The sequence below is a fragment of the Jatropha curcas genome, chromosome 2 (genome assembly GCF_041381405.1).
Source record: "Jatropha curcas cultivar XTBG-Jc1 chromosome 2, XTBG_Jcur_1.0, whole genome shotgun sequence".
NCBI lineage: Eukaryota > Viridiplantae > Streptophyta > Magnoliopsida > Malpighiales > Euphorbiaceae > Jatropha > Jatropha curcas.
In genome coordinates this window covers 679,728-693,213 of record NC_143152.1, presented here as the reverse complement: position 1 = coordinate 693,213, position 13,486 = coordinate 679,728, and the positions used below count along the sequence as shown (strand labels likewise).

Here is a 13,486-nt window from a genome sequence, read left to right as displayed (position 1 = left end):
AGCTCGAGCTCAATTCGTTTAAAGATAACTAAGCTCAAGTTCAGCATAATAACCATAAACGAGCTGAGCTTATGCTCAAAATCTATTAAATTAAAACAACATCATTTTAAAATAGATTTTAATTGATTTTAGCTTATTGATTTACTTCGTGAGTTTGACTCAGCTCGATAAAATTAGCTCAACTCGATAAAACTAACTTACGAGCTAATGACTCAAGCACTAGCTTGGCTCGTTTATTAAATGAGTTCAGTAATTGGACTTGATAAGTTTCTTCAAATAACTCAGTAAACTTTTACCTAATCAAGCTTTGAGCAGCTTACAAGTGACTTAACTCGTGTGTAGCCGTAAATGTAATAATTAGATTTGGATATTTTAAAAAAGAAAAGATAGGCCAAGCCCAGGGTAATTTTTTTTAAAAAAAAAATTGCATTTGGAAGCTTGTTAGCTCAGCTATTCGCCACAGGCTACGGCGGTCCATTCAAAGCCCCGAAATAAACCGCTGAAATAGAAAAACAAAAGCGAAATGAAATCATCGTTTCGAAACGTCTACTGCTCCCTCTCTCGCTACTTAAACCCTACTCCCAATCTCTATCCCATTTCTCACTCTCTTCCTTTCGTATCGACCTCTCTATCCCTTCGTCTCTTTGTTTCGTATCCCCAAAACGAATCATTTCGCTCTTTCTGTTCCTCCCCTTCCATGGCGGGCACTAACTCTTCTCCTCCATCTCTCGAGAACCAGTTCAAGGAGTTCCGTACGCAACTAGAAGAATCCGGAAACTTACGTGAGAAGATTCGAGCAGTGGTAGTAGAGATCGAGTCCGCCACCAGACTAATGCACGCCAGTCTCCTTCTCGTCCACCAGTCCCGCCCCGTTTCAGGTATTCATATTAATCACATTAGTTTGTCTTTCGTGTTATTGAGTTCTAATTTTGCTCCCTAATTTGCGTCTTTAGAGGTTTTAGAGGAGGCCAAAGCTCAAATTGGAGTTCTAAAAGGACTGTATAATCAGCTTGCAGAAATTATTCATGGTTGTTCCGATCAATACTATAGGTAAGATTGATATTACAATTTTGAATTCAGTAGGAAAGTATATTTGGTTGATGATTTATTTATTTATTTATTTATTGTGGTTTATTAAGGTATCATGGAGATTGGAGAACCGAAACACAGACCGTAGTTTCTATGCTTGCTTTTCTGCACTGGTTAGAGACTGGGAATTTGCTGTTGCATTCTGAAGCTGAGGAAAAACTTGGGTGTATGTTTTTTATTCAGTAGCTTAACTGGATTGAGATTATGATTTTTGTGTAGTTGAATCTTTTTTTTTTTTTTTTCTCTTTTTGCTTGATGCAGTGAATAGTTCAGAGTTTGGTTTGGACATTGAGGACTATCTTATTGGTGAGTACTTGGTAGTCTTATGAATTTTGTTGTCCGGATTATTTTCATGTTTTTTGTATTTTGTTATATTGTGTTTTGTTTCTGGGGATTAGCCATTTATTTAGATACTGTAATTTGGCTTAAGTCGTACATTGCTTGAAAAAATGCAAGTCCTCTGCATTTTAAACGATGTTTTGGTTATACTCATGAACCAAACATCAATATTTCTCCATTCAAGATAACTGGTATTCACCTCTAAACAATCTTTTTAGATATGTATTTGTATAAATGCAACTGTTATTCTTAGCTTGTTGGGTTGATTTTTCATGCTTGTAATGAGTAATTTGAAAAGATTTGGTGTTGAGCTGCATAGGTGTCGTCTTTACTCTCTGGGTGGATGATTCATGCTCGTATGAATCAATGTCTTGCTTTGTTTGTTTCTGGATGGTCATTATTCTTCTTGAAATCGATGAGTTGTATTATTCTTGGCTATAACATGAACAAGTATAACATGATGTTCTCTTACTTGAAATATTAATGATGAAAAGTTTCTATCGTGCAGGTGTTTGCTTCATGTCAAATGAAATGGTAAGAAATTATGCATGATACAAGTATTGTGCTTATTTTGTGTGGAGTAGACTAGACTTTGGTTTAGATAATTTTGGAGGATTTGTTTTGTGGTAGTTGTATTGGTGTAACTGAAACTTTTAGTCCTAGCTATCAAAGAGAGAAGACAGGGAGAAGTAGGAGAAAATTATATGATTTTTTTCAAACAAAGAGCTCATTATGGTAATATATTGTATTTGCAGCCTAGATATGTGGTGAACCGAGTAACTGCTGGAGACTATGATTGCCCAAGAAAGGTGCTGAAGTTCTTAACAGATCTTCATGAAGCCTTCCGCATGCTTAATTTCCGGAATGATTTTCTGCGCAAGAAGTTTGACGGTAGCTATTCATTTTCTTTTTCTTCTTCTTTCCATATTCACGGGTTTGTCCTTAAACAATGTTACATCATATCTGGTATGAATTGGTTTGAATTCCTCGCTTACTTTTCACAGGTATGAAATATGACTTAAGAAGAGTCGAGGAAGTGCATTATGATGTTAAGATTCGCGGTCTGGCAGCTAATGGCAATTCAACTGCAGACCAAGGAGTTGAAGGTCAGTCATAGGCTATAAAGAGACATTCTACCTGTCGACTCTGGTTATCTCAATTACTTCTGTATATTCACTCTTTTAAATGATATGAAGGATTGGTTTTATCAACCATTAACCAAATGATAATCCAGATTTTCATAGTCCTGGGAAAAGATGCTCTGCTATTTCTCCCTTCCCCCTTTGTCCTTACTCAAGTTATGGGATTTTAATTCTCTGTCACTGGCATTACGTCCGGAGTTGAACAACTGATGCTTTTAGTTTTCCTTAACTGAACTTAAGGGTGTTTTTGACTCTGTATCAATCGCTCCCCTGGACAACATGAAGTTTAGGATCATTTGTGAAGGCGAAGTCAATAAATGACAATGTCCAAGTTCTGTTCTTAGTAAGCAAACGCTATCGTCATCATCACTGATGGGTGTTTTTGTCACCAATACCATTACCTCTTTGTGATTGTAACATGGTAGATCATACTGGAGCGAGCTTCACTGCCATCCTTTTTGGTTTTGCTGTGAGATAGTATAATGATTTTATTTTTATGCCTCTATTAGTTCTGTTCTTGTTTTTATCAAGCATGTGATACCACTAGTAGCAGATTTTTATTTTCTTATCCTTATTTCACTGGTAATCACATCATGTCTTATCTTTACAGAGTCGACTAGTAAGCAGAGCTGTGATATCCTGTGCCATACCATTTCTTTGTCGGAAGCCATTTTCACAGAAAAAATTAGCAATTTAAGTGAAAATAAATAAATAAATAAAACTCTATCTGCCCTATAATAAGTGTATTTTCTGAAATTAATTCTCTATTTTCTATTTTAAGCAACAGAAAATATTTTTTTGCACAATTTGTGGTAGGCACAGCCGTGGCAAATGAGGCGAAAAGACTTTAATGCCGTTGAAAATCTTTTTAGCAGTTTTGGTGTTGATGATGTTAGGATAGCCATGTAATTGTAAATGTATATGGTAAATGTACTCAGGTTGTGTTTGGCACAATCTGTGCCATTTAGCAAAGCTTGACCAATTTGTAACGTCACAGCCTGTGCAATTTAGCAAAGCTGACCAATTTGTAACATTTAGCGAAGCTCAACAAGTCGAAAAAATTGATAAATAATTCACTTTGATTTTCTAAGTCATGATAACTTTTCATCTTATTAACCAAAACACTTGAATTATTTGATTGAAAATATTTTTTTTCCGTACGCGGAAAATGGTATTTAAGTAAGGCTTTTCTTAGGGTGATTTTAGATTTTCAATCTCTAATTTATAGGTAAATAAAATAACCTAATTGCTTATAAGATTTCACATAACCCTGAAGCTTCTTTGTAGCCATAAACTTCCGATCAAGATGTGGTAAATTTAACGTGTCTTTGCTATGCCAAATTGGTCATTAGCTGATTGGCTATTTGGTTGGCGATCGTACACTTAGCCAAGCCTCGGTTATAGTAACCAGGAGTTTCTCAACGTGATATGAAATGAAATGCGAGCAATGGCAGGCTAATCTGTGGGCACCTCTTGGGCCCTTTTACCAGTAACAAACATATAATCCAATTGAAGCCAGCGATGTGACACCTTTTCTTTTCTATTTTTGTCGTCACTTATTAAAAAAATTACTATAAGAGCCGTTCGTCCTTGTTGACGCCGTGAAGTCGCCTAATCTGACGTGGACCACCACCAAAACATAAAACTGGCGTTAAATTATTTTATTGTCGTCCACCTGTCCCGTCCTTGCGGATGTGAAAACAAAATTATACGTCAAAAAAAAAAAACATTATAGAAAACTCATTTGGATTCCGTCGAATAAAACACTACACACTACACAAGCATAACTTTCTTTTCTTTTTCCTTCTCTTTCCTTGTCCTTCTATTCATTTTCCACCATTTTCTGTCGCTTTTTGGCGGTTTTGATCTTTTCATTTTCGAACATTCGCTCGAATTTCTCTCTCGCTCACTCTTTCTCTCTCACTCTTTCTTTCTCACTCTCTGAGGTCAGATCTTCTTCTCCTTTTCCTTTTTTTGTTATAATATTCACTGTGTCTCTGACTCACCTTCTGTCTATATATTTTACTCGATTTTGATTTTATTTTTTTTGTGGATTTTTATTTGTAGTTTAAATCTGTCGATTTCTTGAGCTGGCGATAGCATAGATCGGCTTGTTTGAGCTTGTAGGTGGGTCTTGCCGCCGATGATTGAGGTTTTTTTCTTCGTTAACTTTTTTTATCCTTTTCGCTTTTATTTTTTCAAGTTGCTTTCCTTATCTACCCTGTTTGGTTCCCGAGAAAACGAAAGAAAGGTTCAGAAAATTGATTTTGTTTTTTTTTCTACCACTTTCTAAGTGCATAAGCTCACTATCAAGAGTGTTCTATTTTTTTTAATAAAAAAAAGGAATTATGCCCCTGAGAAACCGAAAAATACTAAATTAATTTTTTTAAAGAATAAAATTAGTTAGTAATTATTAGTGGACCTGCATTTTTAATATCCAAACAGAGCTTCGATTTTTTTCTTTATATCTAAGTTTAGGATTTTGGATAAATTGTGTTTTTTACTGTATTTACGTCATTTTACATTTTTGCTTTTCTTATTTCTCTTCTTGCGTTATATTTTTGGTTTTTGCGTGCTTGATATTGTTCCAGTTAGTTGACTGTAACAGTCTCGCACTCATGTAGAATTCTGAGTTTGCTTCCGCTTGCAGTGTCAGGGTGCGAGTGATTTGATGTGTTAGGAAAATATTAATGAATTAACACAGGTTAATAAGATATTGGGAAGATGATTAAGTGATTGAAATAGTATATAGTACTATGTCCTTTATCACTGTGCATATGACCATTAGTCATTTCCTTGGTAAAGTAAGTGGGCAGTATCCTGCTTGATGCGCTAAAAGTTTTATATTTCGGATGAATTGGATAATACAATCAAAAGAAATAGTACGTTTGACAGTTTGCGTTTGGCATTCAGGGGGAATTATGTCCAGGGCTTTGATTCTTAAAAGGGCCTCAAAACCATAAGAAATGCAAGTGTGTGAAGAAACTCGAGAACTAAATAAAAGTTTGGAAAAACCATGATGCAGAAAACAATTCCTGGTTGGAAGTAGAGACGTGTATATGACTGTGACCCCAGAGGTGCTGGTTAGGACTACTCTATGCTATTACAAATTCTCAATTGAATTGTTAGCTCTATGCAGTTGAAAGAACCTTATTTAGAAGATATTAAATTTTCCTAAATTTAAGACATTTTTCATTGGTATTGTGAGGAAGGTATATTGAAGATGTTTCAACAGCTTTGTAATAATGGTTTGGTGCTTTCATTAGGCTATCAAAATACACTTTGCATGCTGATTGTCTAAATGGCCATTTACTTCAGGAAATTTGGCTGGTTAACCAAAAGAAATTGGTCGCTGTTTTTTTATTTTATTTTATTTGTTTCTTGTAGTAGGCAAGGATGCAAGCAGTGGCATATGTCTGCAGATGCAAGTTCAAGCTTAACAGAAGTAAATGAAATGGATCGAAAAGCACATGTGAATAAGAAGTTTGCCAGTATGAAATGTCAAAGGGTTAGAAAATTTATTGTTCATTGAGGATTCTAGCATAATATTACCAATCTGTAAAATTCTTAGAATTATATCATGTATGTAACATTTTCTCATTTTCTTTTTGCAATACCAAGGGCGACTATGTGGTACATTGTTTTACGTATGAGAAAAACTCATTGATTTGGGAAAAGAGAGAATACAATGGTTGGGGATAAGGCCTAGCTAGATTGTGTTTGATGATGCTTACCTGAGTAAAAGAGCCATATTAGGGTGGTGTCTCTAAGACCTCTTTATAAAGCCTGTTACCAATGCTTCACCATTGGCTTTATAAGTTTTACTGACAAATATGTGTCAACAGATGAGCATGGACATGAGCTTTAATTGGTAGCAAAACAGAGGATCTTTTTGTACGTGTATGTGTTTTGGTCTGGTGTGCGGATGGTGGTTAACTTTCTAGTTTAAAGTGATCTACTGTTTGAGAAATATCTATTGCAATGCTTTTTGGTTCCAACTGTTGTTGAGTGGCCTTTAATTCATTTTGATGCTTTAGGTATCCAAACATTTATTGTAAGCTATATTGTAGATAATTTGTTTAAAGTGGCATAGGCAATATTCTATATGCATTTTCCTATAGGTTTATGATGACACTTGCGCATGTCTATTCAATGGGTCCAGGCATGTTGCCTAAGCTTTTATTTGAGAGTTCCATTCTGTCTGTGAAATAACACGCGTTACATGTTCCCATCTTGGCCTCTTGCTATGTGACTTACGCGGCTGAATTCATTATTATGCTAATGTTGCTTTGAAAATGGAAATATTCTTGGATAATAACTGCTGATTTGGAATTTTTCTTCCTTTGGACAACATTCTTATATAACTGGTATTCTTGATTTTTTCTGTTTTTGTAGGTAAAAGTAGATGAAACTTCTGTTCCTGCAGTAGAAGATGAAACTATAGAAGTTCAGCATTTGCTTGCAGAGCCAAAGCCTGATCATGCTTCAGTAGATGGTGTACTGTGTTTTGGTAAAGAGAATTCCTGGAAACACTTGGAGATTGATGATTTTAACTATGGATTTGAGTATGGCCTAAAAGGTAATTTAAATTTTCTAATAGCTTGCTTCTCTTCTTTTTACTGGTGCTTTATTGTTTTCTAAGTATGTATTTTCAGATTGTCTTGTGTAGCGTAAGAATAACATAACACTCAGCAGTTATTCAACCCTAAAATAATTATGTGACGTGCACATGATTAAAAATAAACATATATTGTGCTTGTGGACAAGCTTCCCTTTTTCCTCTGAACAATCCACTTAAGTTTGGAAAACGCATTTTATCATGAAGCTTCAGGCTTCAGTCAAGGATGTTCCAGCATTTAAAGAATTAATTTCTGGACTAAATGGATTCTTTGAAACAGGGTTGAACAAGAAATGTGGCACATGTTGGGAGCAAGAAATTCTTTTAGATCTTTATATATTTTTCATTCAATTATTATTTTTATTAGTTATTTTGTTAACCTTTTTTTTTTTGCTGATGGTAAGGTGGGCTGGATTGTAATAATACCCAAGGGCATGATGATTTAGAACTCGGAGTATGTATCTCTTCTTGTCAATCTGTTATATCAAAGTTCTTATTTTGATCTTTTCCCTTGAGGAAAAAAATGAGTATATTTCTTGAAATAAGCATTAACAGCCAATGTCTCTGCTTAATTACCTGTGTCAACTTGTTTGTTCATCCCACTTGGTTTTATGTTGCTTCACTTCTTGGTTAACTTTATTTGCATCATAGCCATTGTTGTCATCTGATGAAATGTTGCTTTAATAGGTTCTGGATGGACTGCTAGATGAAGTTGATGAAGTGGATGATATTCATGCAGCAAATGACATCTCTGGGGCATGTGAAGATTTTCTTTTGGGTAACTGTGTGGTTGTATATTTGTATTATTTGTTACAATTTCAGTTACATTAAATTCAATGATCTTATGCTTTTTCCTTGTATATATTTTGAGTGCAGACATTGAATTGGCTGAGAAGGTTTCTTTTCTGGATTGTGCTCCATTTGGAAGACTGCAGTTGGGAAACTCAAGTTCAGAAAGTCAATCTCCAGGATTTAGTGGAAGTAGCAATGTTGCTAATGGTTTATCAGAATCATCAACAGCAACTGTTCCAGAGGCTGAATGCAAGAGTGGCTCACTTAAGAAGAGAACAGTCAAATGTGAGTTAAATGACTCATCTGGGAACAAATGGGACTATCAGGCTGGGGTTGATGTGTTTACCACTTCACATGATTTAGAAGAGCTTGATGAGGTGGACTACGCAAAGCCTTTAGAAAGTGGTCTATCATCGGATGAGAATGAAAAGAAAGTTGTCCAAGCAAGCAAAACGGGCACTCTTCTCAGACAGAAGAGAACGCGAAAGCCTACCAAGAGGTATATTGAAGAATTTTCAGTTCCGAAGTCAAAACATGCAGTGGAAGGACAAAATATTTTGGCTACTGCTTCAAAGGGTGAACACCTGACTATCATGTCCCATAACGAACTTCAGGGTGCAACATATGTACCCAAGGAGGAGACTTTAAGTGAGACAATTACCCAAGAAACACTTGACGATGACGAAAAACTTTCTGATCTGAAGTCAAAGTGTGTAACTGGAAGACGAAAGGTTTCTTCTCATGCTTCCAAGGATACACGCTTGAAGTTTGGATCTCGAAATGAACTACATCATGTAAGAGGGTTGAAATCTGCTCCTGGAGAGGAGTCTTTCCCTGGAACTGGAACTCGAACATTGTTTGAATCTCGGCCACGGAGGGGACGTCCGAAGAAGCTTCCATCTGCTTCTGTAAGGAAACTGTTCTTGTCCACTTTAGTTCTGTCTATTGTTACTTTGAAAATGAAGATTGAAACTATCTTGCATCTTGCATGGTTATAAATGCATGTGTACTCATGTTTTCATTGGTGGATTTTGTTGTTCTTTCCTCTATCTTGCATAATGGCAGTTTTTGTATTGCTGCATTTGTATAGGATACAGTAGCTCTTATGCTGATGCATGCTTATGTTTTCATTTCTTGGGGTCATTCCCTCTATGGAATTTCCTTTTCATTTCCCTGCCTACGCTGAAATACATAATTTAAATTCTGTCTATTTCTCATGGAATTATATATCAGTTCGCATTAAGGCTAGACTGGAAGAAAGAATCATGAATTGAGTTTGAAAGGTGCATTTTGCTCTTTCCTTGTTAGTATAAAGTAGCTTTGTACTTTAAGCCCTGTGATCATTTTTTAAATACACCAATCAATTTTCAAGTTATCTTTCCCCTTTTCCCGCGTAGGTTCTTGAATCTGATGAGGAATGTACTGCATCTGAGTCTGAAGATGACTGCACAAAGAGAAGAAGATCCAAGAAGAGTAATGATCGAAGGAAGCATCAAAGAATGTGGACTCTTTCTGAGGTGACAAAGTTGATTGATGGTATTGCGCAGTATGGAACTGGAAGATGGACAGATATAAAAAAGCTTTTGTTTTCGTCATCAGCATACCGCACACCTATAGATCTGAGGGTAACATCCCTTTGCTCTCCATTAAAGAGTTTCACTAATTTGTCTTATTGAAATCTGTGTTTAAATGATGAATTCTGCAGGATAAATGGCGGAATCTTCTAAGAGCTAGCTCTGCGCAGAAACAGAAACTGAAACAGAACAAGAAAGAGGTTAGCATTCTGATTCCCTTCTTACTGTGAACTTTACTACTGATGGGTGCAGTGTCCATTCTAAATTAATTTGATTGAACACTGAGGTCAAACTGACTGACGTCTTGCTAAATCAAAACTATCCGAGGGCCTTTATATGGATTCAATATAGGACTAAAAGATAAATGTATGTCCTGTGCACTGTGCCCCGCACGCATTTGCTTGGGTGTTATGATGTTGTCTCCAAACAAACTGTCCTTAGTTAAGTTTTTTGGGTATCTTCAAGTCCTTCTCTCTTTTATTATGTGCAGCTGTACCGACCCGTGTATAAAATCCAGTCGCCAGCTGGCTTTGAAAAACCACACATGGCTATACTGGTGTGGATCTATTCTATGTTTTAGTTGGACATATTAACAAATGAGAAAATGTGTTTTGAGCTTTCTTTCTATTCTCCTCTTGGCATGACCATATCTTTTTAGTTTATGTATTCAATTTTACTACTGGTGTATACTAGGTTCACTGCTTAACTAAATAGTGATTCACTTTTCATTTATTTAAAATCTGCCGATGAGTTATAACAATAATTATAATATATATACACACATAGACACACATTGGAAAGAATACTAAATATATTGTATGGTTAATGCATATGTAGAAAAGTAGTAGTAATAATAATAAAGAGACAAGCTTAATGTGATAAATGCAGGTTGAACAAAAGCTGAATCATGCCATCCGCCCCTTGCCAAAGCCAGTGATACGCAGAATTCGTGAACTAGCCTCTCTTCATCCATACCCTAGGTTTACTCCTGGTGGAAGATATATACGTAGGAAGAAGAATTGACTTGAAAACACAATTGTCAATCAGCATTAAATCAGAGTATAGCAAATTTAGTTGTAAAAAAAAAAAAAAAAAAAAAAAGAAAGCTATATTTTCATTTGTCCTTTTGTTTATGCTCATACACATCATGTTCTCAAATCTTCAAAGATACTCTGTTATAGAATGTGGTGAATGTTGCAGAGACTGGCCCCCAAATTCTCAATTTTAGTATCTGGGGTTGCGGCTAACTGGTGTTCTGGCAACTGAAGCTTTCTCTTACAAACTCATTGTAATTTGCCCTTCTAGATTAAGAGATATCAGTTAGGCTCTTTCTCGTTATAATATGGGATGTGTTATTGGTGATCTGTAACTGGAAGCTCTAGATGTTTACTGAAATTGATAAGTTGCTGATAAATGCTATCGACTAATTCAATTACCAACAAAAGCAATTGCGTTTTAGCTTTTGTTCAATTGAGTCGTAATGAAGATTCAGACGACATGAAGATGATATTTCTCTTTGGAAATTTGATTCAGTGTGTTCTAAACAATTTTAGGTTGCATCTGGAATCCATCTTCTGAAGTTTGTGCCCAATTTTCTTCACACTCGTATGCACTTCATCTTTTTCTTCCTGCCAACATCACAATCATTTCTATAATTTTGATAGCTCAATTACGATTTTCTTGTAACTATAATGAAAAATTGAAACTGTTACATAAAAAATGACCGTGTTAATCCTCTCTTAGGAGTTATTATTCAAGAATAGCTTATAATTTAACATTATATGGTAATTATGTCTCAAAACATATAAAGAGCTGTCCAATATGATTCTTTATTTCTTTCTGTAGGATGAAAAATGTTATAATATCTATACATCATGAAAAGAGAACAACTCAATCCCGAATTTCAAGTTTGTTGAACAACCTTAAAATAGCTCTGTTTCTTCTACAGCAATGAATTTACCATAAAAAGCCTTTTTTTTCTTTTTTTTTTTAAACTGACAAGGCAGACCTTCAACAAGCAATCTCTACAATTACCTTAAGACTCTCTGGCAAAACTCTATAAAACAAGAAATCCCTCGACTTAGGAACATGGCATGCAAATCCTAAATGAAAGATAATCAAAGACCTCATAGATCAATATAAATCTAATATATAAAGTTAAAATTTATAAGATATCACATAATATACGTATCAAGGATAATATGGAGCTATTAATTACGGTTGCCCACCTTCATCACCACCATTGTCGCCGCCATTTTTATCCCCTTGAGAGCTGCTACCCCAGCCGTTATAGTATTCCCTTGGTATGCTATGGTGATTGTCAACGCTTCTTTCTTTGCAATCAACTCTGCTCTTTTTGCCTTCAGCTTGGTTTTGATTTCTCTCCCCTTGCCCATGTATCGCCAAGCAAGAACTCACCATCACCACCATAATAAAAAACAAAGCTATAAGCTTCATTTAGGCACTTCACTTCCTACCCTTTTGTGCCCTTAAATGGATCAAACCCTCTAAATTATAACCAATTAACATATACAAATTGCATAATTTTTTAACAAGATTAGGGTTAACATGGAGGAAAGATAGCAAGGTTAACAATTTATATGGAGAACAAGTTAATTGCTTCATTGAGGTGTATCAATGGAAGCATAAAAGAAGGCCCCCACCAAAATTGGACAAGATTTAGTGGGGTTTTTATGCTTTGATACATATTGTTTATGACAAATAGGAAGTCTAATGATGGTTGAGATACATTCAAAAATAGAAATTGATGGTTGATATTGATTTTTTGTCCATATAATAGCAATTAGCAGCCTTAATAGGAAAGGTCCTATAGTTCAAGTGGAACAAAAAATCTTTGCATAGTCTAAAGCATAATGGATTTCCTGTTTGAATTTCTTTCTCAATTTACTACCCACATTAAAATCTTATCACCAAAATATTCCTAACATGATTTCATCAAAAAAAAAATTTATGGTAATCAATAAGACTTATAATAAAAAGAATATTTAAAAAAACTATGTGAGATAACGCATTTTTGTTTAGTAGTTTCATCCAATGTGAATGGTGACATGTAATTAATGAGAAGTTGAAAAATGTAAACTTTTTTGGGAGCTAGTGAATTCCTTTCCTGCCATGTGTCTCTTTATTTAAATATCATAACCTAACACCACTCCTCTCCACTCATTTTCAACTCTAAAATACAATGCCCACCATTTCCAAGAACAGTGTAAGACTACTTGGCTCCACTTTACACCTCTCAACATTAGATTCCTGCCACAAATCCAATTGGGTTTGTTTGAGAAAATTAATAGCTTTTAGTTGTCTGAGTCGCATATCGTCGGTAGCTATTTTTATAATTTTTCATAAAATATTAAAAGTTAAACATTAGAAGGATTAAGTTTTTAAAAAACCGTATCTTAACCTTTAAAATTTAGCTCAAATATATTACTGAATACATATTTAGTATTTTAACTTATTAAAACATTAAAAGCTATTCAAAAAGTTGTTACCGAATATAACCTATCCCTCTTGATTTCTTTGACTATGATTAATGGACCAAGTTTGATTTTTTGATAACCCTATAATTGACTATTAATGAGATTTATTAATCTTATTCGTAAATAAATAGATTATTTTGATTGCTTTCAATAAATTAAGATTTTCACTGATTCAACCGGTGTACTTTTTAAATTACGATTAATGTTTTATTCTAAATTATATAGGGTTCACACTGCGGACTACATAATAAATATAGCATTCCTTTTAATTCACCAAATTGGTAAAAATTTTTACAATAAAAAAAATTCGAATTCGAGAACTCTCACTTCTCAGTGAAAGACCAACCAAACCACACACCTGATTAGTGATTACTCCTCAGTAACTAGTAAGTAAAAAATATTGATAATTGATGTATTTGATTTTAATCAAATATT

General features: G+C 34.8%; 2 protein-coding genes and 1 long non-coding RNA gene across 11 annotated transcripts; 2 read left to right on the top strand and 1 right to left on the bottom strand.

The window, feature by feature from the left end:
- The first annotated feature begins 490 nt into the window (after nucleotides 1-490).
- Nucleotides 491-3,096, top strand: LOC105642238 (Translin family protein). Its single transcript, XM_012226999.4, has 7 exons — nucleotides 491-878; nucleotides 954-1,050; nucleotides 1,140-1,255; nucleotides 1,351-1,395; nucleotides 1,937-1,962; nucleotides 2,184-2,319; nucleotides 2,433-3,096. The coding sequence occupies exons 1-7, from the start codon at nucleotides 524-526 to the stop codon at nucleotides 2,543-2,545; spliced, it is 888 nt and encodes a 295-aa protein (XP_012082389.1). The 5' UTR covers nucleotides 491-523; the 3' UTR covers nucleotides 2,546-3,096.
- Nucleotides 3,097-4,343: 1,247 nt separating this feature from the next.
- On the top strand, nucleotides 4,344-10,998 carry TRFL8 (TRF-like 8). Of its 9 annotated transcripts, none has more exons than XM_089717597.1 (11): nucleotides 4,347-4,516; nucleotides 4,638-4,697; nucleotides 5,484-5,647; nucleotides 5,961-6,078; nucleotides 6,966-7,149; nucleotides 7,593-7,642; nucleotides 7,876-7,966; nucleotides 8,065-8,888; nucleotides 9,378-9,605; nucleotides 9,686-9,754; nucleotides 10,443-10,998. In XM_089717597.1, the coding sequence occupies exons 4-11, from the start codon at nucleotides 5,983-5,985 to the stop codon at nucleotides 10,575-10,577; spliced, it is 1,677 nt and encodes a 558-aa protein (XP_089573723.1). In that variant the 5' UTR covers nucleotides 4,347-4,516; nucleotides 4,638-4,697; nucleotides 5,484-5,647; nucleotides 5,961-5,982; the 3' UTR covers nucleotides 10,578-10,998. The 9 variants fall into 9 exon arrangements, with proteins under 9 accessions (XP_020538158.1, XP_012082386.1, XP_089573723.1 ...); XM_012226994.4 differs by having other exon boundaries at nucleotides 5,958-6,078; XM_089717596.1 differs by having other exon boundaries at nucleotides 5,484-5,653; nucleotides 5,958-6,078.
- On the bottom strand, nucleotides 10,635-12,515 carry LOC110010393 (uncharacterized). The gene is made up of 2 exons (XR_002285369.3): nucleotides 11,783-12,515; nucleotides 10,635-11,182 (listed from the first exon to the last, which is right to left on the bottom strand). It is a non-coding gene; the product is annotated as an uncharacterized LOC110010393 (long non-coding RNA).
- Nucleotides 12,516-13,486: the final 971 nt, after the last annotated feature.

Excerpts from the sequence above, each read along its gene's own strand:
- LOC105642238 (XM_012226999.4), top strand. The coding sequence starts at position 524 with ATGAAATCATCGTTTCGAAACGTCTACTGCTCCCTCTCTCGCTACTTA. Across the intron at positions 1,051-1,139 it reads TGTTCCGATCAATACTATAG|GTATCATGGAGATTGGAGAA; the intron begins GTAAGATTGATA and ends TGGTTTATTAAG. Across the intron at positions 1,963-2,183 it reads GCTTCATGTCAAATGAAATG|CCTAGATATGTGGTGAACCG; the intron begins GTAAGAAATTAT and ends TTGTATTTGCAG.
- TRFL8 (XM_020682498.3), top strand. The coding sequence starts at position 5,983 with ATGTCTGCAGATGCAAGTTCAAGCTTAACAGAAGTAAATGAAATGGAT. Across the intron at positions 6,079-6,965 it reads CCAGTATGAAATGTCAAAGG|GTAAAAGTAGATGAAACTTC; the intron begins GTTAGAAAATTT and ends CTGTTTTTGTAG. Across the intron at positions 9,755-10,442 it reads TGAAACAGAACAAGAAAGAG|GTTGAACAAAAGCTGAATCA; the intron begins GTTAGCATTCTG and ends TGATAAATGCAG.